The following is a 25,019-nucleotide window of genomic DNA, read 5'->3' on the forward strand; positions in this document are numbered from 1 at the left end:
AGAGTAACTAATTTATAGAAAAATTAGGCTGTTTAAAATTCAGCTTTCATCTGTTTTTATGCTTTAAATGCTAACATGAAGGTAATAAAAAGCAGGAAACAGTTTTTCCCATAAATGACTGTGAGTGGGGCCAAACTATTGCCTTCACACAGTTTTTGCAAGTCTGTATTTGTAATTTACTACATATAGTTTATTAAATTCAAAGGCAGAGATTGTTTCTGAGCAAATTTGATCTAAAAAGGTCTTGTATTTTACTACATTTTTAATTCAATTATTTAAATTGACGTTGTTTTTGCTCACAACACGATTTCCATAATCTGAACAAACCTCTTTAATTTGTATTTAAAAATAATTTAGGTCAATATCTCGTTAAAGTTGCTTCGTTATGTACCGGTCTCTCTTCTTTTTAGCACAATCTGAGATTTTTATTATTTTCACACTAAACACAAGCGGCCATTAAGTTTACAAAATCAGAAACATCAAAATAAAAGCTGGTTTTCCAAAATAAAAGATGCTATTTTAGATTTTTGTGCAGGCGACACATCTTAATGTGTGACCCACAAGCCGTAAACTTCACTATAAAGTTTTCAAAGTTGGATTTGTTTTAAGGTTATTGGATTTCACTTCTTCCTTTCTTAGACGAGCCATTAGCTACATCTTCCAGGACCAACAAAATCTGGGTTTGTATGAAATGAAAAAGCCATTAAATATATTTGTCTGAGGTAAGATATTGGCTGCTTCTAACTGTTCAACAGAACCATCTAGAATGTCTGAAAATGTTGTTAATCTGTCAGTGAGTCCAGGTTTTCACCATCAACTCATCAGAATTCATAATCAGAAATAGGAAGATGTTTTCATTAATTTGAAAAATTAACTTCCTGGAGTTTTGCAACAAAGATTAATCTCATTTATTTCTGTAAAAAATGCATCAGATTTAACACACAAGACACAGCCTCTGTACTGCTTACTGTTAATCATAATATTTAGATGAGCCGTGATTAACCCTGTTTTCGCTGTTTCACAGCCTCTTGGCTGAATTGTGAACAAAATCGTATTATTACAGTAAGACATCATATGAAAAGTAAAACAAACTTCATTTAGTGCCTCGTGCATGTTCACACCTCTGTTTCTCATTCCATCAAGTGCTGATATGTAATTACAGTTCAGTCTGTTTGGGATTGTATGAAGGAGAATGTTTGAAAAACAATAAAGTCCATGGCAAAGATCTAGATAGTCTATTCCAGACAGTGTTGTTTTTTTAAAAAAACTGTAATTATCAGGGTTTTTTCCCTGTTATGTGGAGCTTAATCCCTCTTACGAAGCAAAATCTGCTGTTTTCACTTGGGAGAATTTTTCTTTGCACAAACTGAAGTTCCCACTATAGTCCTGCAGGTGGCAGCAAACTATCAGCCATACTAAACTTTGCTGAGCGTAAAATCTTCTCAAGGTTTACAAACAGCACTTGAAATACATCACTAAGCCAGCAGTGGCTCCGTCAGTGTCCCACTCTTGTATTTAATTTAATTTAATTTTTTTTTTTATGTCCCACACCACTCGTCCTCCTGGGGCTCCGAGTACGACCTGCAGAAGGCGCTGCTGATGGGGTACATTGAGCTGCAGTTGGTTTGTTCGGGTTCAATGAAGGAGACGGAGGGCTTCAGCGGAGTCATGGGAGTACTCAGGTCCAGGCTGTCCGATATGCTGCGAATGATCGAACCGTCATCTGAGGAAAACGGCAGAATCAAACATGAGAACGGACATCATTCAAGCTAGCTTGTCACGAATGCTAAGGCTAGTTAGCATAGCCACCGCTGACGCCAGATAAACGGTTTCCCTGCAACGGTGAGTTGTTTAACTGCCGTTAGCGGTGATGGAGGATCTTTTCACAGATTATCTCATACAGTTTCAACAAATATGGGGGGGAAGATATTTTATATAAAAGTTGTGGAAATGTCTGGAGAAAGTTAATTTAAACCAAAACAAGAGGAACTATAAAGAAAAACTGCACAATTATTCATATTAAATAAATTCTATTGTTTAAAAGTTAAACACCATTCACGAAGGGAAACATGTTATATAGTTTAATTAACAAGGGTTATGTTTCAAGCCTTTATTTCAGTAAATTATGATGATTTTCTGGTTTATTGCACGTGAAAACATAAGATTTAAGATTAGAAAGATTACATGACACCAATAAATAGATGTTAAATGTGTATTTAAAGTGAGCTGAATGAAAAGTGTGTTTGATACGTGCTTAAGGGTTGTTGTGTTTTCTTAGCATGTACTCATTAAATCAGACCAAAAAGGATGAATTATTGCTGTATATTTATGATGGTAGAGTATAATGCCATATATTGAAAGTACAATCATAGCATATAGCATACCAGACTGTAAAAACAACAAAAACTGAGCACATATATACAATAATTGAAAGTTGTTATTACATATATTTAAAAAATCCTAATGTTACTCAAGTTTTTCCCCAGAAAACTTGCTAAGGCCAGTGGTTGGGTGCTCGGGCAGTTATTCATCCAGCGGGCCGTTGTGTTTTTGAGTTAAAAAATGTTTAAAGTTGACAGGAAATTTGAAAATATCACTTGATAATTATGTGTTATCAAAAGATTGGAAGATTAGTACCTGATTGCCAACTATAAAGTCTTAAAAAAATGCAGACATTTTATAAAGATAAAAAAACAACAACAATGCTTAGCCTGGTGGGGGCACAAGTTAAGCCTGGTGCCCCGCCAGGCTTATAATGCACTGGGGGAAACCCTGTTACTTATTCTTAACTGTATTTATTTTTAACCTCTAATTGTAGACAGATAAAATGCATACAACAAATTTCATAAGCAGATTAAAAATAAATACAGATAATATTTTGTTGTTTGATGGTTTTATATTTGAAATGTAAAACCACCAACTTTTGTTTGAGTTGGTTTTATGTGTTGGTTCAGGTTAAAACAAACTCAAGGAGACAGAAATCTTATTCTTTGATGGTTTTTTTTAGTATAACTTTTCTTTTAATGTTTGGGCTCTTCAATTTTTTATTTGTATCTCTCTAATCTGCTGACAGTAGAAAACCTGATGAAGAGGTTATGACCTTTTGGAAAGGGAGCTTGTTTGTGAACAGAGAGGAAACATTAAAAAAAGTGGGTCAGTGTTTCACTAAAAAAAGTTGATGACTGAAGTGAATCGCTAAACTTCAGGAATATAAGATTTTGTATTACTTGTTCTGTTTTTCATCAATTTTTCTATAGTAATATAGACAGATTGATAAATCACGGGATGTATTCCAGTGAAGCTCATTTTACAAGTTAAAAGAGCCTTTTGAAAATATAAAGTTTTCTATTCATTAGATCTAATATTCTAATTTTAAATGTTGTGTTTTAGCTGTGATTGGAAAATCATCATAATTAACTGAAATTAAGGCTTGAAAACATCAATCTAACTGATATTTCATTTTGTGAATTGATAAAATAAATGAAGTTTTTAATAATGATGGAATTTACTGAATGGCTCTGTGTTGGTGTATATATACATATATATATTTTTATTTTTACCTGAGTTAAAAGGGGATTGTTTGCAGTCTGTGCAGCTCTCTTGGCAGTGAGACAGCAGCTCTGGTGGAGCGAGGACCGGTTCGGCAACAACCGTCACCATGGTAACAGGAACACTGTGTTTGACTGCAACGAGATTTACAAAAATCTGACAATTCATCCTCGAACATGCCGACAACAATCTGATCAAATAGTTCACATTAACTGCAACGCATCTGATTTCCTAAATAAACAAGGCAAAAGTTTGTTGAATGCACGATAGGTGGCGCTATAACTCCAGAATCATCAGTCATTTAGCTCTGTGTTAAACCTGCTGAGGCAGATTAAACAACAAAAGTAGAACAAGTGAGACACAAACGTGACAAGAGTTGATGCTGTGAGATTAATCTGACACTTATCCACCTTTCATTTCATTAACTGTCTTTATCCAAACAATGTACTTCTTAAAAAGAAAATACAATCTCAGCTTGAGTGCTGTGATATTTTGAAGAAAATTATTGTTTTAACAGAGTTAGCATTTTAGAGATAATGCACATGAAGTCAAAATCCCTCTCTGCATGCAGCTCATCTTAATTGAGAGTTAGACAAAGACATTAAAATATGGTTTTATGGTTGTGGGTTTTCTGTGACTTTTTACCGAGACAGAGTCAGACACACGGTTGTGTTTTCTTTTCATCTCTTTGGAGAAACTGGTTCTGAATGCTTACGGGAACTGCACCCTCGACTTTCAGATCACGAGGCTTACGAGGGGTTTGCATCCGGTGGCGAACCCCCTGAAGTTTACGGGCAACATGTCTCCTCCTGATTGTCAATAAGGAAACATTTTCACAGACATCTTGTGGTGTTTTTTTGTTTTTTTTGTTTACTTGCAGCTGAGGCCTCTCTTTACAATGTAAATGACTTTATCTCTGAGACGTGCTTGCCGTTCCAGAAGATTTGTTCTCTGATTTAAAAAAAGTCTTGAGGATGGTAATCAGATGATTAGGTCGATCTTTCCCCTCTATATATGTTCATCCCCACACAGTCTTCATGAGCGATCGCTTAACTTGAATCATTCACTTTGGAAACAGTGTGCCTCTACATAACTCATTCATGGTTTTCTCCACAGACATGAACCTACACAAACCTGAGGCTTCATCTTTGTTTTATTTCCTTTTGTCACATTGACGCACGTGTCTTGAAAATTCCCTCCTAATAAGGGGTTAGACTGCGTCACCTTCAAATAAAAAAAAAAAAAGTACCTGTCCGAGATGATTACTTTATAGAACATTACTTAAAGGTAACGCAGCTTCCGGTGACTCAATGTTGAACCGATACTACAAGTTTAGATGATATTTTCACCACCGATTTGCTTTTAAACACACACTTGTATTGCAGAGATTTTCCTTTTTCAGGAAGGTTTCTGTAACCTTTGAGTCAAAACAGCAGTCTTGCACACTCAGCGTGGAAAAATTACAACACCGATATGTAATCATGTATCTATAGCAACACCGAAACAAGCATGGCTTTTAAGACTTTTAAGTCTCGGCTATGTGGTGAAAAACAGGTTCTCTTAACCTCTCACTGGTTTCAGTGACTTCTTTTTGCAGCTAGGAGTATTGACCTTTTCGCTTGTATTGAAGTTTTATAGTTCAGCTTCTCGGTGTTAGTTGTTCATCTTTTCTTAAATACATCTAATGTCATTCACCATGTCTTTTCTGGAGTTTTCATTGTTCTTAACCGGTCTGCTCTTCTTCTCTGCCTGACTATTATTTGAGTCCCCTTATACAAGTGATAAAGAGACCAAAGTTGTGAAATAATTAGTTTAACAAAATCCCCGACCCTAAACTGAGTGACATCCAATAAAAAGTCCTAAAAATTTTAACTAAAACATTTTTTGTGTACATTTTGCATAAAAGTCACTTCCTGTTTCCCTTCGTTATAAATATGGCATGACATGGAGGTCCATTTCTATTAGTCGCTCTTCAAGATTGAAAAGACAGGAGAACATGCCATTCAATTAAAGCAGATAGTTAGGCTTCATAAATCAGGGGAAATAGCTCAACTCCATGTCTACAGTCAAAGCAACAGCCTCAGTTTTTATGCACATATTTACTTTTGGGAAAAACCATCAATAATGGAACTGTAACTCCACACTTGAGTGTTTTTCTTTTTGCATCAATTTTACTATGTATCTATTTAAGAATGTATCTTGACGTTTGTTTTTGTGTGTGGTTAGTTTGAGTGGCATTGCTCTGATTGCGGTCTGTGAACTAATAGGTGACATCTAGGAAATTATTTTTAAAATGTTGCAATAAAGAATTTCAGGAAATTCAAATGTTTCCAGCAAATGTAGGTTGTGTAATGACGCATCGTGATATTTCCCTGCTAAATTAATGCTTAGTGTCTCAGATTTTATAAGATAAAATAAAAATACTAAGCCATAGTCTTGAAAGGAGAGAAAGTATCATTTTTATGTTGTAATTTGTGTCGAGAGAACATTTTTTGTAGTAAAACTTCAAATTAGACAAGTTTGATTAACAAATACTCCTTACTATCACAGCCTAATAAATGAATATCTAATTTTCCTGCTAAAGTAATTGTAAAATATCCGCTCTTCAGGTTTAATATGTTCATATTATATGTATGAATTAAATTATCAACAACAATTTGCTCAATAATGGCCAAAAAAGTGAGGCAGCTCATTTATCCACATCGATATCCACATTTCTGGCCTCAATAAAATATTTTCTAATCAGCAGATTAACATAAAAGCTGTTTGTTTGGAGAAAATATGCTAAGTGACTCTGGAACGATTAGGTGAAATAACTCTGAGCTAAACTCAAAAGTGGGATTTTAAAAGTTTATTTAAGGAAATTGTTTTAGTGTTATGTTTTGAATTGCTCTAACCAAATAACCTTAAGTCGTCCTTAAAACTATTCTTTATGTTTTATGTGTCCAAGAAAGCCCATCGACGGGTTGGTGTTACATTTACTTTGGGCTATGATTGTAAGACTGAGCAGCATTTGACATTTTTAACCGTTGCCCAAAAAATAAGATTAAAAGTTTTTTTAAGGAACACAAATATGTACATTTGCATCTTGACAAATTCTTCATTAATAAACAGAAATTCTCTGAATCTCTTCGAGTAAAACTGAAACTGACATGACACTGTAATGAGGAGGAAATTTTGTATTTCTGCAATTTCTCCTAAAGAAGCCTTTGAAGATATCTACCGACACACAGGTTGAATCATGTGGAAAGCACAGACATGCAGAGGTACAAAAAAACAAGAAGTGTGCATCAGTGAACCTTATTAGCAGCTGTACTTACTGCATCTGATAAGAGCAGCAAGATCCACTTTAGCTGAAAACAGAAGATGAGATAAAAGCCTCCTATTTTATGCCTCTTCCAGTATGGACACAGAGATTAAATGGAAAATAAGCAAATGGCAATTAAAATTTAGTGTCAGCCAAAGAATAATAGGTAACACCATTAAGCCGCATACGTAGGCCAGCCATCTCAGTATGAGTTGGCTACCTGTGAAGTGTGCGTCACATCATACTAAAGAACTGTGTCAAGCTAAAACTGTACAGGATGTGGTTTCCCCATTGAGCTCGTCATCTTCGTTCAGCCTTTTTTTACTTAACACATCTGAGTTTAGCAGCTTTATCTGCTCCTTCTGTGCAACATCTAGCAGAACATAACTCAGAGGTAAAACATTAAAGTTCTGTTGATGTAAGAAAATGTGTGATCAAAATGTAATTTCCCGTAAGCACAGCTCTATGACCTTAAACTGTGTGAGTTCAAAGCAAATGAGTCTCACTGCGATCGAGCAGCCCGCCTCTTTTGATTTGTCTTTAACCAGTGTGTAAAGAGAAAAACAACAATAAATCCCACCCACATAGGTGTCGTTTCGTACTCACCTGGTCTATAGGATCTGCGCTTTGCTCTCCAGAAGATGAGCGTCGCCACGACCAAAATAGTCAAAACAAGTCCGGCCCACAGGGATGCCGGCAGGATCCAGCAACACTCTGATTCACAGAGAGGGAAAACAACATGCATGTTAGTGACACTGGTGAAGGTTGCGCAACAATTTACGTCAGAATAATGGCTTAACTTCAGGGAAAGATGGAGTGTGGGAGAGCTGGTCTCCAGTCATCATTATTTGACATTTTCTTGAATTAATCACCAACAACAGACACATAAAAAAAGACGTTGAATGTTTTCTCATGTCTCAAAGTACAACTACTGGGAAAAACAAAAGCCCACAAAGCTCCCCGCAACTTATCTCACTGAATGCAAAGATGAATAAAGAAATTAGTCTTTCACTGCTGTTGCATCATCTCCCACTGAAACATGTTGAAAAATCCAACTTTTAATTTGAGTATATGTTTTTTTATGTACTTTCCAAGATGACCAAAGTCAGCAAACTAGTATTTTCTGTTTTCCCAGTTTATATTTCTGACTAGGAGCAGTTACACCTCGTATCCGCAGATTTGTCTGTAGATCGTGACTCTGAATTATTCTGGAAAATTTGCTAATTCACTGATTAGACCATAGACCAAAAGATTGTTATTTCTGCGGTAGTGCTGAGACGATTTACATATTAAGTTATGTTTGTTTGGTTTTTGCGGCTGTGCTACGTAACCCCTTGGGAAAATGTTTTTTTTTTTCTTTTACCAGTTTTAAAATTAGAGAAGAAGTTAACAAAAAACATACATCAACAATAAAGTTGACATGCAACAGCCTTAGTTTGCTTAAATGAGCTTGAAACATTACGCTTTGTATTAACATTTAATAACATAGAAATATTTTTTTTAGCTATAAACTGTCTGTGGATGCACATTTTTATGCAAACCTTATTGAACCTGTTTGAGAAGAGCACAACACGTTTGGCATTTCACCTTTTCTTCAACTGTGTTATTTCACTTCATTTTCAGTATTTTTATTTTAATTACAAAACAGAATTTTGACTATTTTCTCAATGAAAGAGAAAAATGTCCACCATTCTTTTTTCCCTCCATGTGACCCTATAACTACGTCAAAGTCATTCTACAAAATGACAAAAGGCAGGAGAACATAGGATTTGATTAAGACAGACGCGTTTTGATCTCTTTAAGTGAGGAAATGTTGGAGAAAATTGCAAAAAACTACAAGAAACTTGTCAACATCTACAGTCAACGCAACAATCAAAATGCTTTAAACATGAGAAACAGCAACAAAGATGATATATCTCTGCAGAACTAATTATTCTAATAGATACAAGTTTCAGTGTTTTAATTGCCTAAAAACATTTGGATATTTGTAATTCCCTTCATGTATAAAATGTTATCTGTTTATGGGAAATACAGATATATTATTAAAGCATTTTGTTGCAGCTTATAAAGATAAATACACTTAAAAGTTTAGAAAATAAAAAAGCCCCCTGGCCATGGGGTTTCCACATGTCTTAGAGTCTAAAAATAAGAGAAGAGACGTGAAACTCTGACATCTAGTTGAGTTTCAATTTCAATAAATTTAATTAAATGTGGGCACAGTGACAACACAGAGAGGAAGAACTGCCAGAAAATAGTTTTTTTTCTAATGTAGCAAAAGTATGATTTAAGATAAATACATAAACCAAAAACTGGAGTATAGACATTTTTTATAAGTGTCTATGTAAGCCTGCTGCTTTAATATTAAATTGAATATAGTTTTACATTTTTGCATAGTTTTTGTCCAAAAACATAAACTACTGCTGTTGTTACAATTGAATCTTTTAAACTACAGAAAAGTAATTGTTGGGATGCACGAATATGTAAATTTGAGCCGATGTCGATATCTGATATTAATACTGCTGTTATGTCAGTATTTACCAATATTTTATTTGATCAATTTCTTTTATTCGATTACTCGAATAATTGTCAGAATAGTCAATAGATTACTTGATTATTAAAATAATCGTTTACAACAGCCCTGGTCAGCTCTGTACTGTCACAATGAGCTACGCCAGCCATTTGTTGCGACTGGGATGGTAGAAAATTAATTTTCTGGTCTGTCCGTAAAGCTACACTTATACTGAGCATCAGCTACAGCTGCCCCCTGTGGTCAGTCTGTATTTGCATGAGTCTCCGCTCCACCTGTATGCATACACCCGCCGCGCTCTGCACCAGGCAGCAGCTACAGGAGGAGAAAGGCTGTCGTACTCCATGCATCGCGGCAAACATTTCAAGTTTAAGGTTGTGCCTCCCCCATAAACACATTTACATTTAACACAACTCCAATCACAGCCTTCAGTAAGGATTAAGATATTTCAAACTCTGCCCTCTACCCACACACGATATGTTTTCAATTCTTTTACAATAAAGAATATTATTTGTGCATTTATTCTTACTCCATAAATGTGATTTCACCCTTCAAAATCAAAAGACTTTGTCTCTTGTAAGAGACAAGCAAACTGCAACCGCTGCATAAAATGGTTTCCTCTCTATGCCACTTCCACTTCCTCTCCTAATTCAAGCTCAACCGGATCTCTGACAGTCACATCCACTAAGCCCTACGACATCATGCCAGTCAAAAATAATGCACAAAATGTCGAAATCTAGAGGTGGACTTACGAGATTTACATTCTTGACAGATGGCATTCGTTGTTTTGGTTCCTGGAGTTTTCACCTGTAGTCCGTAGGCCTCACACCTGAAAGCAATAATAAAGGAATGAATTAATGATTTATTCCCACAGTGAATTATAACTGCGTCTGATTATTTTCATCCAACTAATGAAATATTTCTTACATTGCATACTTTAACATTTTAGGACGTAGTAGAGCTCAGAACAGCACTGACTATGTACAAGTAATAAACTCCTTCCACGGTGTATACAAAAGTGGTTCAAAATTAAAGAAACAAATGATGAATTAAGACAGAAGGATTTATTTTAAAAAAAAAAGATGAGGACAAATATCAAAAACAATTGTACTTCAATTTGAGGGTTTCAGGAATAATGGTGAGGAGTTAAAACAGTGATTTTCACTCTCTAAGTAAATACAATGTATAAAAGCCATTTGATAAACAGATACAACAATGGGTGGATTTTTTAAAATTAAATACTTAGCTGAAATTCAAAACATAAAGAGATGATTCTGCTGCTTTTATTTGGATATTCTTTGTTTCATTCTACACTTTGTGTTCTTGCCATTAACAGAAATTTAAATATTGTTTTTTTATTTCTGTAAAACATACCAGCTTTGATTGCGTAACCTGGAGATGTGCTGTGCAGTTGTTTGTTTTTTTTTTTTTTACCAGTGAACATTCAGCTTTATTGATGTGATGAGAAACTAAAAGGGACTCAGACTTGCCTGAAATGCGGTTGACAAGGTGAGGAGAAATCTGTGACGTTGCTGTACGTTCCTTTCTCACACGGAGTGCAGACTGTGTCATTTGTAGAAGTAGCTGCAAAAAGAAGTCAAAGGCATAGCCGTCTGGGTTTTTAGTTATTATATGCAGGGATGAGAATCTCTGCAAGAGAGCAGGCTGATCTGTTTTGAAACTTACGTTTATTTTTGACTCCATAACCCACAGAGCATTTAGTCCAGGCCTCGCAGTGATCAACGTCTTCTTTGGTGGAGAAGAAACCTGGCTTACACTCACAAACAGTGTTCTTCTGATCTGTGCAGTTGGTCTTTATTTGACTATTTTCAACTGTAAGTTTGAAAAAGAGAGATTTGCTCCTGTTAATTTGTGATTTGAAGGTGTTTAAAGCCAGTCTGCATATATGTGTGTGTGTGGGCATGTGTGTGTGGGTGTTTAGGTTACAGTAGAAACTGTCTGCACTAAAACTTATCGCCAAACAGCTTCCTCCCTTTATTTTCACACTGTAGATACTTTCAAATTAGCTTAAGGAGAAGATGTTACACTGTTGCTAAGTGAATTAGCAGTGGTGTGAAAAAAAACTTCTGGCAACCTTACCGATTTCTTCTGTTTTTACTTTTTATTTGGTCACATTTAAGTGTTTCAGATCATGTAACACACTAACCTGGGTAGCTAAAAAAAACATTTTTACAAAAATGAATGTATGGACCAAGAGAAGAAGTTATCCAAATCAGCAAGGCCCTATTTGAAAATTACATAAATATAAAATTTAGCCCAATTACTGCCAGACCCATACAATCAAGAAATCACCTATAAATGGAACTTGTATGACAACATGAAGTAGGCTAAAAGATGTCAAAAAGCAACACATCATACTCCGATTTGAAGACGAAAATGTTTAAGAACAGAAGAGAAGGGAAGTCATTCACATTAATGAGTCTGGAAACAGTTACAAAGCCATTTGGGACTCCAGAGAACCACAGTGAGCGACTTTATCCACCAATGGAGAAAACATGGAACAGTGGTGAAGCTTCCCAGCCTACAGAAATCACTCCATGAGAGCATCAATGTTAAACATCCAGGATGCTAAACAATGGAGGCCCAAAAAACATCCACAACTTAAGATGTCTCAAGAACTTCAGGTATCGATGACCCCAGTAAAGGTCAGAGATCATGAATCGACAAAAAGGGAAAAAACTGGGTAAAAATGGCGCCTGTGGGAGAGTTCCAGGGTGATTGAAAAGAGAATAAGAACCTTGATGCTTCCCAAAACGTTTTAAAATCTGGGACAGACGGGACAAAAGGGAGGAAGTGTGCATCCTGCAGCGTAAACCAACAAATTTTCAGAATAACCAGCATACCAGCCATCTTCAGCTGCTTTCTTTCTTGTCTCAGGATGACTTGTTTTGACTGAAACCATGAATTCTGCTTGCAGGCAAAAATAAATAAACTCTGAAGGGGAAAATAAGTTCATGACCTTAAGCTCAAACACACTTGGTTTAGGTCAGGAGTTTGCAACCTGCGGTTCCTGAGCCATATGTGGCTCTTTGGCCCCTTTAATGTGGCTCTTAAAAACAAATTAAGACATGTTTTTGATCATAATACCAATAAGAAAAAGTGGTATTATAATCAAACGTTTCTTCTTTTTTTTTTGCGGCTGCATAGAAATTTAATTTTGTAGTGTCGATGGCAAAAGTGGCTCTTTGAATTGAAAAGGTTGCTGACCCCTGGGCTAGGATGATGATACAAAGCTAACTAGAATGTTCACCTCTGAGAACCCATAGCAAAAAAGTAATAAATGAAAGATTTGGCATGGCCTAGTCAAAGTCTGGACTGATGTGACCTTAAACAAGCGATTCAAATTCTCAGATGTAGCTGAATCAAAACAATTCTGCGAGGAAGTTGAGTCAAAATTCCTTCATGACCATTTTATTAACTTTTTTTTCCTTTTTTTTAATCTAATAGTAACATTTGTTTGATATGAAACATTGAAAAAAAGAGCAAACAGTAGAAATCGGTAAGGAGCCAGTAACTTTTTCCTCCCGGCACAGTAATAAGGCTGAGCTGGTTGTAGTTTATAAGGGTTATAAACAAGAGATAAATGATTCACATATGGACTGTTTCTGAATGTTTGTGACTTACCGCAGGAACTACAGCCAATGCATTTCTTCAGGTAGTTCGGGTGCTCTGTGTAAGACCCTTTGGGACAAGATTCACACTTTGTGTTTTCTGTTGCGTTACAATCTTCTGCTACGAACATTCCTGTTTAAAGTCGAAAGAAGCAGAAATGTAACAACTGAAACAAGCTTCTTTTTTTTTTCAAGATTTCTGAAAGGAGGCTTGTGAAACAAAGAAGAAACTATGAGACGTTCACTGACCTGCAGGACATTGATCACAACAATGTCCATCTTTACTCTTGTTCTTCTTGACTTCACAGGTTATATTTGCCATCAGTAGCACATTTGATTACAGTCTTCCTCTTATGTGTAGAAGTTCAAGCTTTGGGTTTCCAGCCACCGTCTCTGGTGAAACTATGTGTCTCTCTCACTCGCTCCTCTATCTGTCATGTAAGATCTGGCTTTGGCAGCAGATTTCTTTTCCCTCCCTACTTTTTTCTGATCCTACACAATGGAAAGCCCCGTTGACCCTCATCTGCCGTTTTCCCCTCCGTCTCTACGTCTTTGTGTGTCGGTCCTCGTTTCCTTCCGGTCCTGGTTCTCTCTCTCTCTCTCTCTGGCGGTGTGAACACTCTGCGTGTTTCCGTAGCTATAAACCCAAAGGTACTGTGTGTGCCTAGCGTTGTGTGATACAATGAGACATTTCCTCTCTCTGTATACACTCATTTCTTTTTGCTTTGTCTCTATTGCTATCAACAAACCTTTGTCAAAGCAGAGCTGGAGCGCTGCAGAGATAAAACTTCAAGGCCAGCTTGTTTTCCTGTCACCCTTTTTGCCTTATTACAGTAAATATGCAGGCTGTTGAAAAACGGATTTGCTTTTCTGTCATACTGAACTATTTCAGATCCTCAAACAAATCTTAATATCAAATGAAAAGTAGTTTTCAAGTGACAAATTTCATTTACTGATGAGGAAAAAAGGTTTTGTGCAAAAAGTAATTAACACTGAAACATAACTTTGTGCCACCATTGGCAGCAGCAGCTGTCATCCACTCTTTCCGATGACTGGAAATTACTCTTTTACATCGCTGTTGAGGAACTTCAGCCAAATCTTTTTTGTAGATTCTTTCTAATTTAGCCACATTTAGGGTGCTAAAGTTCAAACTTTGACTAGGCCAGTCCAAAATATTAATTTTACCTTGTGGAGGTAAACCTGCTGGTGTGATTTGGATCATCGTCCTTCTGCACAATCCAACCCAATCTGCTTATAGTCACAATGGTTCCTCCTTGGTTTCTTCCCTCCAACATCCTTGAGGATCATCAGTTGTTTTCGTGTCAGATGGTCGTTTGTGTTGTTTTTTGTCAGCTGTAGTTTTACCTTTGAGACTCTTCCATAATACAGTTTTTGTCCTGTCCCAACATAGCATTGAACCAAACACACAAACACTTTTAAACAATTCAACCTTGTCTTCCTCTTTTGTAGAAACAGTAGCTATGCATAAATTTACAAGATATAAGTAGACTTTTTATTCAGATGAATAATCCCAAAAAGCAGCAATTAATCACGATTAGTCACTTTGCTTGAATTTGAAGTTTGGTTTTTCATGTTAGGTTTAAAAGGAGTAAATTTGTTTTAAATGTTAATTTAGAAATGTTAACTAGCTAGTTGTGCTTTGACGGAAGAATAATTCATTGTTGCAATACGTACATACTACCTTGGTTTTGCTGAAACGTCCATTGCTTTGTTTTTTTTTAAATTAAATTTGCTGCTGAGCACTTTAATCTTTCTAATCTTTACATCACGTTTGCCACTCTGCATTGTTGACCGCAGTACAAGACTGCATACACGTGTACATATATCTATATATATATATACATATATGTTTTTTTTACGACTGTTGATTTTATTTCTTAGATGGTGGTACAATGTGTTGCTTTTTTTGGGGTCTTTAAGCCTCCTTCGTGTTGGCAGACAGGTTCTACTTAAATAATTTCTAGATTCTATATGCTTCGTGGCAGTCAGGCCTGAGCCCGTCTGGCAAAATTGAGCTCAGTTCAAAGTTCATTTACGATTTAACGGTGTGAATAGATAAAATTCTTGCTTGAAAATAGAAGAGCTTTTTGTTTTTGTAAAGACATAAGTGGACATTTGAGGGGGGTTGTGCTTTCACATCACTTTACAAAGACAGCTGTACATAAATAGATTCATAAATGCTTACCGGTGCAACTTATAACCGAGAGAGGAAGAGGGGACGCAGGGAGACGGGAGGGGGCTGAGAACGGAGAGTGAATTAATGAGCGGGAAAAAGGAAGGAGGAATACAGACTCATATGAGGATTGTGCTGCCATGTTCAGATTAAGGTGGGATTTTTTAATTTTTATAAATCCAAATAGTTTAACATGTGCTAATCAGCACTTTAATTGTGTGGGGTTTTTTGTTGTTGTGTGTCTTTCTGTGTTTCTCTGTCAGAATATACAAAAGTAATGAAAATGTTCATCAAAAGTACTCTTCTATCACTTGATTTACAGTTTTTGGCAGTGACTAGCAGAGTCCTAATTTAATTAATGGAGTTATTGGCTCCTGCAAAAACTTGTGCTAATACTTATCTGACCATTTTTCAGCTGCCGTTGTAATATTTAATTGCCTGAATCTGTGTTATTGTGTTGAAAGACGCCAGAAATGATCAATGCACCTTAGAAGTAAACGTAGCAATGTGGATCATAAGGCTGTTCGTCTGAACCTTCCTTTCCTGCATAAGGAAGATTCATCATAGAAGTGACTGTTCCTCTGACCTGTTGTCAACTTTTCATTTTATTTGCATTGATTTATAGATAACGAAACAGTAATAGCAGCTTTTCCATTCTGGGTTTTGTTGATATTGACGTGGCAACACAAAGTCTCTTCACATATGTAGTTCTTCTTTTTCTTCACAAAGTGTGTTTTCAACCTCTGTGGTGTCTGCTGCTAAGCTTCGGTGAAGCACTTCCTGAAATTAACTTTTTCTTTGTAACTGGCATGTCAACATGACATTCAGCCTGGTTCCTCTTGAAATGCTCCACAGATCAAATTCAAAGCAAAGACGAAAAGTCGTGCAGTTTGATACCGATCTACAGTTCGGCGTAGAAAAATGCAACGGCATCAAATAATTACCAAATGTCAGCAGTTTGCAACAGACACTATTTTGCAATGTGTTCTAAGCCACTCCCATTAACTTTACACAGTGGACCCACTGAACACTAATTTTGTTCCTTAAACAGGTGAGTTTTATCTTGAAAATTTGCATACATGTCTGAAAGAACATAATAGAGCCCTTATTCCTGCATGCTAACATTGCTAAACATGTTGAGCGGTGAATTATTAATGAAAGGTAGCAGAGAAAGGAGCTTAAATCATCTCATTGGAGGCAAATATAGAATTTTATTTACTAAGTTATCATTGATATCCTTTACCATTTCAGCTTAAGAAATGAGAAAAGCTTCAAAAATGTCTAAATTTATAAATTTACAAGTTGCGTGTTACGTGAAGACTCAACCTTTGTTCATCCCTTCAGTTTAGAAATCTCTGCGTCTGAATGATTCATTGCTCAAATGTACTGAACAGTCAAGCATAAACACAGGAAAAGACCATAAAATAATCTTTTAGAGAAATATTGATCAGGAACATTTTGGAAGCAATGATTGACTCAAGACTTTTGGACAACAAAATGATGCGTACAGTAGAGGCTCTGTATTCAACAGAGACCACAGCTGGCTATTATTATTTAAAATCTACAAATACTTAAGAAGAAGAAGGCTTATAACTGCACATTTAAAGAGTTCAAACACTAAATTTAATGGAAACTGTCTCAGCACTACTATAAAAGCTAACATAGTAGTGTTAGGAGTCTTCCTCCTGGGGAACAACCAATCAGCATCAAGCGAAATAAAAGCAGCTCCTCGATTGGCTGGTTTGTGAACACAACTCAATAACCTGTCAAGCAGTTATTTTAGTTTCCAGACTTTCATTTTCTTTAAAATATTTGCTTAGGCCTCACAGTAATACATTTTTCTGTATGATAAATTGCCCCACAAATTATTGCAATAAATGATAATCTTGTTGTTTTGAGACCATTTTCAAGTAATATGACTGTAATGGCATAAATAATGCAAAGATTTCACAAAGAACAATAAATGTAAAATTCTAATGAACATTTAACACTAGAACTGGAAGATATTTTAAATACCCCAAATAATTAAACAACAGAAACAAAAAATAATATAAACTAAATCTCTGTAAACAAACAAAGGACTAGTTGAGACCAAAGCACCAGACTGAAGACTTCAGTCATCCAGTTTTTGGTAGAATAAGAGAAAGAAAAGAGAAAAACTATAAATGATGCAAGTGGAGATGATTGAGCTTGTTTTAATTTATTATGCGATTAACTGATTTATTACTTATATGGAAAAATCCATGAATGTTCAAATAGTCTGTGATTAATCTGGAGTTACATTTCACAGAAAAACACGTTCTTAGACAAAGAAAGTTTACCAAACTTTCACTGAAACTTATGGTTTAGGAGATCATCATTTTAATTTTTTATTATCTCTTTTTTAAAGATTTTGTAATTAAGATATTCCCTTTGTAATATTTGCACATTCTTTCAGCCTCTTTCTTCTTCTGCTGCCCTGCTCCTCATATTCCACGCTGTTGGGATGGATGGAGTCTCCTGGGTACCCCAGGGGGTATTTGCCTCATAAAAGTTTAAACTGGACCAAGTGCGCGCCCAAAGGTCAAACCGTCTCCATCAGACTGATCCACCTGGACCTGGAGAACAGCCAAGACTGTGAAAATGATGCTGTGAAGGTCAGGCTTAATGATGCCTTCATCTGCTACTGCATCAAACTGGTGTGAATCAGTAGATAAATATATTTTGCCTGTGGTGTTTACACCCAGATCTCATCCAAAGGGAACCTGATAGCTCTTCTGTGTGGGAAAAGAGACTATAAGGAGCTTCAGGAGACGGTGAACCCACTGCTGTTCTCCTCCCCTGGCGGCTGCCTCACTCTTCTGTTTCACTCCGATTACTCCAACACCGAGAGACACACTGGCTTCAGAGGGTTTTATACGCTTCAAGGTGAGAGCGAGAAACAAACCGTACTTCCACATTCAGCAAAATGTTTTTAGCTTGGTTCATGTCCAGTTCAGGCAACCTGTTGTATTTCAGATAAAGGTCAGGTTTATTTTTAGACAATGAGTAACTGAACTGGAAACAGTTTCGTTGTAAGTGTAAAATAGTTCATGTGTACTCTACTTTTTCAATTTCATCATGTTAAAACCTCAAAACAACAACAACAACAAAGGGAATGATGGTTCACATCTTCCATTTCATAATTAAATACTTATCCACAGTGAGGTTTCTACATTTTGGCTGGAAATTTGCCCCATTTCAGATTTCTTCTGTTTTTGTTCATGTATTTCAGTAACTCCACTCACTAAATAAAACAAATTAGGTAGATTATTTACAAACAAGCTGATGTTTTAAAGTCTATGTTTCTGTAATGATAATGATTTTCTGCTTACAACACTGAAGAATATATTATTACAACCAATAAAAATTATTTTAATACAGAAAAGTGGGCTTACTGAAAGAATGTCTAATCTGTTTAAAACTTCTTTTCAAAAATACTTTTAACCTAACAAATGTGCCTCATTCAAAACTATTTTCTAATTTGTTAAATTAGAATGTTTCTGTTTATAAAACACATTTTAACATCAGCCAAAGATAACCTGAGTAAATAGAAAAACCAGCTACCAAATACTTATTTTATTTACTTTGAAAAATAAATTCAAACCAGCCGGGCCTTATGAGAAAAAGTAAACAGCAAAAACATTACGGGTTTGTTATATTTCAATGAGTCTTTGACATCATTGTGAAGGAAATTTGTCCCACTGTTGTTTGACAACCCAGAGAATTTTTTTAATATAGTAGAAATTTTGCTGAATGAAAAAATTGAATATCTAGAAATTCTCTTTTTTATATTTCAGAATATTGGAGGATAAATTAAGTCTGGAAGCTAAAATATTTGTCCATGCTCTACAAGTACATTTCATAACTTTCCAGGCTTTAAGACAGAGTAGGAAGCAAGTTTAAATGGACTGTGGCGACTTTATTATTATCTAATCAGAGTCAAAAAGAGAAATAAATTCTGGGGCCTTTCCACTGTCGTCTGTGTTTCACCTAAATCTAATAGTTGGAGCTCAAATGACGGACGTTACATAAAATTCCAGAACGTGTTTTTCACAGTCAGACGATCAAAATAAATGTTTCATATAAATATTTAGTTAATGCTTTAACAAACATATCTTAAAGATGTTCAGGGTCTTTTTTACTTTGCAGACTTTAATGAGTGTGAGGACGAGCAAATCAACAAATGCTCTCACTTCTGCCACAACTTCCTCGGAGGCTACCACTGCTCCTGTCGTCATGGTTACCAGCTGGACGAGGACAAACACACTTGTATGGGTAAGGGAGACATTTTCTAACTTCTTGGCAGGTCACACACGGCAAATGACAAATGGAGGAGGACAGAACCGAAACACGAAGTGAGAAATAGGAGAAGCAGAAGTGGTCAGTCTGGAAAAAATGGAGGCCGAACGTAGTCAGGTTTAATCATGCCGGCAAAGTGATGAGCAGGCTGCGAATGAACTTGTGTCATCCTAAATACAGTGGGCTGCGCTGAGGACCTGTCGGGGTTGAAAAGAGGTGACATATCCAGTCTTTCCTGGCCTGGAGCGTATGCAGAAAATACCAACTGTAAATACACCCTGTCTGTGGAGGACAACCTTCAGCTGGAGCTGCACTTCTCTGAGGGTTTCGATGTGGAGCAGAGCCCTGAGGGAGACTGCATAGATGAGCTGAGGGTGAGAATCGAGTCGCAGTACTCAAAAATCCCAGGAAGGTGTTTTTTAAAATTTTTATTAAAGCGTTACTCCCTGTACAGTCAAAATAAAAAAGAGGAAGCTGAGACTGAAGTGTTGAAAACTTGGATTAAACAACCAGAGGACATCCTGTTTGATTAGCCAGTGTTGGACTTCTTTCTTTTAACTAGTTTCACTCCTATAGATTTAGATTTTTACTATTCTATCACTGTTCATTCGCCAATTTGGACATCACTAAAAATGAAAATTAACCTCACAATACATACAGTATGTGACTGCACCAGTGAAGATGCTGCTTGTAAGCAGTGTGTGAAGCAATAGGTATTTCACCTTCCCAAGCTTCATTTTCTCTTCAATATTCTAGATTTGTATGTGCTACAAAAAGATAGGCTGATTTTCAACAAATGATTTGGAGTTATGTTCCACAGGAAAATCCACAAATATGATAACTACTACTAACTTATTAAATTATAAAACTCTATAGGGTAAAATAGTGAGCAAATAAAGTGTAAAGAATATAAAATATGTTTTATACCTTTACTATGACTCTAACATTTGCTTGTGCTTTATTGTAGAGTTAAACTCACTTCTTACTGTGGTCAATTTCCTCTAAACAGACAGTAGCTTGAAATGATGCATCATTCTAGGATATTGTGGTTACCATGATGGTTAGGTGTTGGAGTCTGAAAAAACAAGCTATTTACCATCAACGACCCTCACACCATCACACCTACGCCTCCGTGTTTTACACAGACAACCGCATTTTCAGATACTATCAGTTCACCTCTGTGTACCTTCCAAAATCGTGAAAGCTGAAAGTTTGGCACATCAGACCAAAGTCCAGATTTACAGGGATTTGTTATACAGACACAAAGTTCAGGTTTCTAAGCAGCAGCAGCAGCAGCAGCTCTGACCTGAGGAACTCCAGTAAACCATCAAATGGTTTACTCTAGACATGTGATGTTGCTAATTTGAGGTCAATGATGTTGCAGTATTCAGTGAGCGGTGCAACTTTAATGCAGCTACCTCTGAAACGAAACAAAGCTTGTTCAAGTGAACAGAGTGCAAAACTGTTACAAAGATCAGCTGCAAGAAGTGTTTTGTTTTCTCACTGAAAACATTTGTGACATTTTACATGTTATAAGATTTAGTAGTACTGCGTATCTGCATGATTAATCAGGTGTTTCAGAGTGTTATATTTTAAGCCATGCACTGTGTTGATGTGTTTGACAGATTGAGACTCACTCTGAGACTTTGGGTCCATTCTGTGGTAACAAACCCCCACCTTCTCCTTTTCTCACTCACTCGAGCCACGTCCAAATCCATTTCATCTCTGACGGGTCTGGGACTAACAAGGGCTTTAATATCCACTTCAAGACCAGAGGTAATGCAGCTTCTTTTTAATACAATTCCTCTCCACCCCCCAAAATGGATCTCTAGTGTCTCTAAAATCACTGCTCTTCCCTGCAGATAAGGTCTGTCGACCTGTGACCTCAAACTCAAATGTGACTCCTCTGAAACAAGAATATCATCGGGGAGAATCAGTGACCGTAACTTGTGATCTTGGCTATGTTGCAGATTCAGTGAGTCCTCAAATAACACTGGGTTACAAAACAATATTTCTGGAAGTTTTCTGTGATTTCTCAACTGAATTAGGACTATTTTGCACAGCTGAATGCAAAAATAACATCCATTTTTTTTCATCAGGTCAGGTGTTTATTCTAATCTGATCTTCTGACTAAATTGATGACATTTTTGTGACATTATCAGTTCATTTCCATTAATATTATCAAAAAAAAGGTTTTAGGAGAAAAACAATTCTCACTTAATACACTTATTTAATTAATAAGTGTATTAATTAATATATAATAATAATATATAGTGTATATATATATATATACATTATATACAGTATATATATATATATATATACACTATATATATACTGAGGGGGCCCTTAGGGGCCCTGGGCAGCTTCTTAGTTTGCTTATGCCTTGGGCCGGCCCTGCTGATAAGGGTAAGTAGAGGTAAATTGAACATTACGTCTTCATTGTGCAAAAGTAAGGGCATGGACTTCTGTTTCTTCGAACGCCTGGTATGCTCAGCAGCAGGGATCTCTTTCTTCAGAGTCCAGCAGTAACCAGCCATCATCCCAGCATCCCAATCTTATAAGTAGCTTACTTCAGAAAGTTGAGCAAAACCAATGTGAGTTTTTGGATTCAGCACATCAAAATGACCATAAAACAGCTGGAAAAACCCCAGACAATTTTTTGGCTGTTGACCAGTGTAATGTTTGTGCAAACCCTAAGCTGACATAAAGTTAATTAAGTTCTCGTTTTGTGAAGCCTGACGGTCTAACGAGACATTATGGCACAACCTGCCAGAGCAATGGTGCATGGGCTCCCAGGTACGCCTGTGAAAGTGAGTGAGACTGAAACCAATCTGTGTTTCTCCTGAACATTTTCTTATTAATTTTAAACGTACTGCCGCGTTGCGTGGTAATTTTTGTTTCTCGCTCCAGTTGTGGATTGTGGTTGGCCGGATCTTGGACGTGACAGCATCCTTCAGATGGTGAATCCAGAGGATCAAAACACAAAGTATGGCAGCCGGATGCAGTTTTACTGCACTTCAAAGTTCTACACACTGGAAGGAAATGGTGATTACATGACTCTGCCACACTGTGGTATATCTGGTGTTGCTTGATTTTAAACAGTGTGGCTCCTTAAACCTTTCAGATACAAGCACTTGTAACGCCGATGGCGAGTGGACCAGGATGCCAAACTGCAATGAAGGTAGAGGAATGCCTGCTTGACTCTTTCTGTATTAAATCACTTAATTCGCTTTACTGATGACTTTTGTGCATTTCAGTGTGTGGAATGCCAGAAACGTCAAGCACAGCCAGAATTTTGGGAGGAAAGGTGGCAACGCTGGGAGAAGTACCGTGGCAGCTTTTCATAACACGTCCAAAGTTCGGAGCAGCATCGTTGATAAACGATCAGTGGGCCGTCACAGCAGCACACGTTGTGAACGACATCCCGAGAGAATCAATTCAACTCTACGGTGGACTGATAGATACAACAACTACTAGTAGAACTGATGTATCTCCCATTCCAATTGAAAAAATCATAGTGCATCCCAGCTACAGAGGAGCCTTACCACAAACAAATTATGATAACGATATAGCTCTGATAAAATTCACGTCCAAAGTGAAGCTTGGAACAAACCTCCTGCCTATTTGCTTGCCAGAAGTAAACGGAGGTATGATGGAGGGAGAACAAGGCACAGTGTCTGGCTGGGGGGCTACATTTCAGGATAGTAATTGGAATAGCACATCAGACGTCTTACAATACGTTGACGTTCCCGTTTACTCCCTCACTGAGTGTAGGAACACACCTAGTCTTTATAGCAAAGCCATGACTTTTACTAACAACATGTTCTGCGCTGGAGGAAAAGGGGCAGACAGTTGCAGGGGAGACAGTGGCGGTCCTTTTGTTTCACCCATGTTGTCTTCAGGCGTAGGGCCCCATTATCTGATTGGCATTGTGTCGTGGGGCGCTCCCTGTATGAGGGGAGGTGCAACAGGTGACAAGAAGGGTTATTACACCAAGGTGGAGAATTATGTCAACTGGATTAATGAGATCAAGAAAAATGAAGCAGGGAGTTAAAAAAACAAACATTCTTCTCAATCATAATTAATAGCCATCTATCAGGGCTGATCAAATTATTGATACTAACCAATTTTTAAAATTTCTTGAAATCAAATATTCAAACATTAGCATGAAATCAATAATATTTAAGAAGATGTACCAAATACAGTGCTTTATATCTGTATTAAAGGAAGTGTTCACAAATAATCTACAGACTTAAACCATTTTAAATGCTAACCTGTTTTGTTTATGTGTGACCTAATCCATACTCACAAATCTATATCAGGAGTATATTCTCCACGTGGACAAATTTATCACGATGCTTTGTAATACATGTCAGTTACATATTTTATAAAGTTTCTAAGTTTTGCCATATAAGTGCCAATAAACAATTACATTTATGGTGTTATTTTTAAAGTTATTAACTTTTTTCATTATTACTGCCTGAGCATGGGGCTAGTTTCTGTTTCTGAGGTAAACTGAGGTTTTAAACATGTTATGTTGAAACCAGCTAAAATCTTCTGTCACACTAGGGACAAGTAATGCGAATTAGCTGTTGTTCAATGTGTGTCTGTCCCTACCAAATAAACTTACATAAATAAACACTGTTCATGTTTAAAAGTCAGATTCAATAGGTTTGTATTCTATATTTTACTTAAGGCTACAATATATATTTTTTATTGCTCACACAAATGAAAAAATCAGCTGGAATATTTGGAATATTTTCAGTCACAACGGACAGACAAAAAAAAAAAAAAACAGTTTGGAGCAGAATGGCAAAAAACATTAGTTACTTGAACACCACCAGATTTTTATTCTTCATTTTTATTGAAGTTTATTAAAAATGAATATGACATATACAGACTACATAACTATTCCATTCAAAATGCTATTTTTCAAGCTTGTATGGTTTCAATGAAATGTGTGTAGATTATACCTGTTAGTTTAAAATTGATTTCCTAATACAATTATACCCAGAGTATATATGACTAAAACTGTTATCATCCTGTGAGAATCTCAAATTTAGCAGTAGTTACTACTGAGTTACTGAGTAACTATTCTAGACAAACAAGAAAACCTGTTTGAAAAGAATAGTTTATACCCATTCAGCTCCGTCTGAGACTGTGTCCTTAAGAAATATAAAGAGAAGTACAAGTATTGGTTTATAGAACATTGCAAACATCTCGGTTTGCAATGTTCATAATTATAAATAAACTCAAAATAAACTTTATGTTTACTAGCGTATTGTTGTCATATTGTTCATTGACGGTGCTATGCTAAAAATTATAAACACCCCCATCTAGTGGTAAAATTAATTATGACAGCTGATGAATGAGCCAAATATGCCTCCATTAATGGAATAGAAAAACATAATATAAAATAGCATGAAACTTGACATTTTTTAATCATATCACATAGTCATATTATTCACAAAATACCATATTTACGAT

At 36.3% G+C, this 25,019-nt stretch overlaps 2 protein-coding genes across 3 annotated transcripts; one reads left to right on the forward strand and one right to left on the reverse strand.

Annotated features, from left to right (window-relative positions):
• Window positions 1–890: 890 nt before the first annotated feature.
• On the reverse strand, window positions 891–13,716 carry LOC114142164 (tumor necrosis factor receptor superfamily member 5). The gene is made up of 8 exons (XM_028013295.1): window positions 13,265–13,716; window positions 13,029–13,148; window positions 11,070–11,216; window positions 10,874–10,967; window positions 10,136–10,212; window positions 7,463–7,570; window positions 3,561–3,683; window positions 891–1,723 (listed from the first exon to the last, which is right to left on the reverse strand). The coding sequence occupies exons 1-8, from the start codon at window positions 13,335–13,337 to the stop codon at window positions 1,539–1,541; spliced, it is 927 nt and encodes a 308-aa protein (XP_027869096.1). The 5' UTR covers window positions 13,338–13,716; the 3' UTR covers window positions 891–1,538.
• On the forward strand, window positions 1,750–24,193 carry c1s.2 (complement component 1, s subcomponent .2). 2 transcript variants are annotated; one of them, XM_028013290.1, is made up of 11 exons: window positions 1,750–1,842; window positions 17,647–17,845; window positions 17,936–18,116; window positions 19,380–19,505; window positions 19,710–19,903; window positions 21,155–21,305; window positions 21,392–21,504; window positions 22,267–22,342; window positions 22,443–22,577; window positions 22,657–22,713; window positions 22,790–24,193. In XM_028013290.1, the coding sequence occupies exons 2-11, from the start codon at window positions 17,699–17,701 to the stop codon at window positions 23,584–23,586; spliced, it is 1,977 nt and encodes a 658-aa protein (XP_027869091.1). In that variant the 5' UTR covers window positions 1,750–1,842; window positions 17,647–17,698; the 3' UTR covers window positions 23,587–24,193. The 2 variants fall into 2 exon arrangements, with proteins under 2 accessions (XP_027869091.1, XP_027869090.1); XM_028013289.1 differs by lacking the exon at window positions 1,750–1,842 and adding an exon at window positions 15,229–15,363.
• The last annotated feature ends 826 nt before the right edge of the window (window positions 24,194–25,019 follow it).

This window comes from Xiphophorus couchianus, chromosome 3, assembly GCF_001444195.1.
Source record: "Xiphophorus couchianus chromosome 3, X_couchianus-1.0, whole genome shotgun sequence".
Taxonomy (NCBI): domain Eukaryota; kingdom Metazoa; phylum Chordata; class Actinopteri; order Cyprinodontiformes; family Poeciliidae; genus Xiphophorus; species Xiphophorus couchianus.

Bases quoted from the DNA above. Each gene is read 5' to 3' on its own strand.
- LOC114142164 (XM_028013295.1), bottom strand. From the start codon at position 13,337: ATGGCAAATATAACCTGTGAAGTCAAGAAGAACAAGAGTAAAGATGGA. The intron at 13,149-13,264 runs GTCAGTGAACGT...GACTTTAAACAG, and splicing joins TTGTGATCAATGTCCTGCAG to GAATGTTCGTAGCAGAAGAT. The intron at 10,213-10,873 runs GCAAGTCTGAGT...TATTGCTTTCAG, and splicing joins CCTTGTCAACCGCATTTCAG to GTGTGAGGCCTACGGACTAC.
- c1s.2 (XM_028013289.1), top strand. The intron at 21,505-22,266 runs GTGAGTCCTCAA...CGTTTTGTGAAG, and splicing joins TTGGCTATGTTGCAGATTCA to CCTGACGGTCTAACGAGACA. The intron at 22,714-22,789 runs GTAGAGGAATGC...TGTGCATTTCAG, and splicing joins GATGCCAAACTGCAATGAAG to TGTGTGGAATGCCAGAAACG.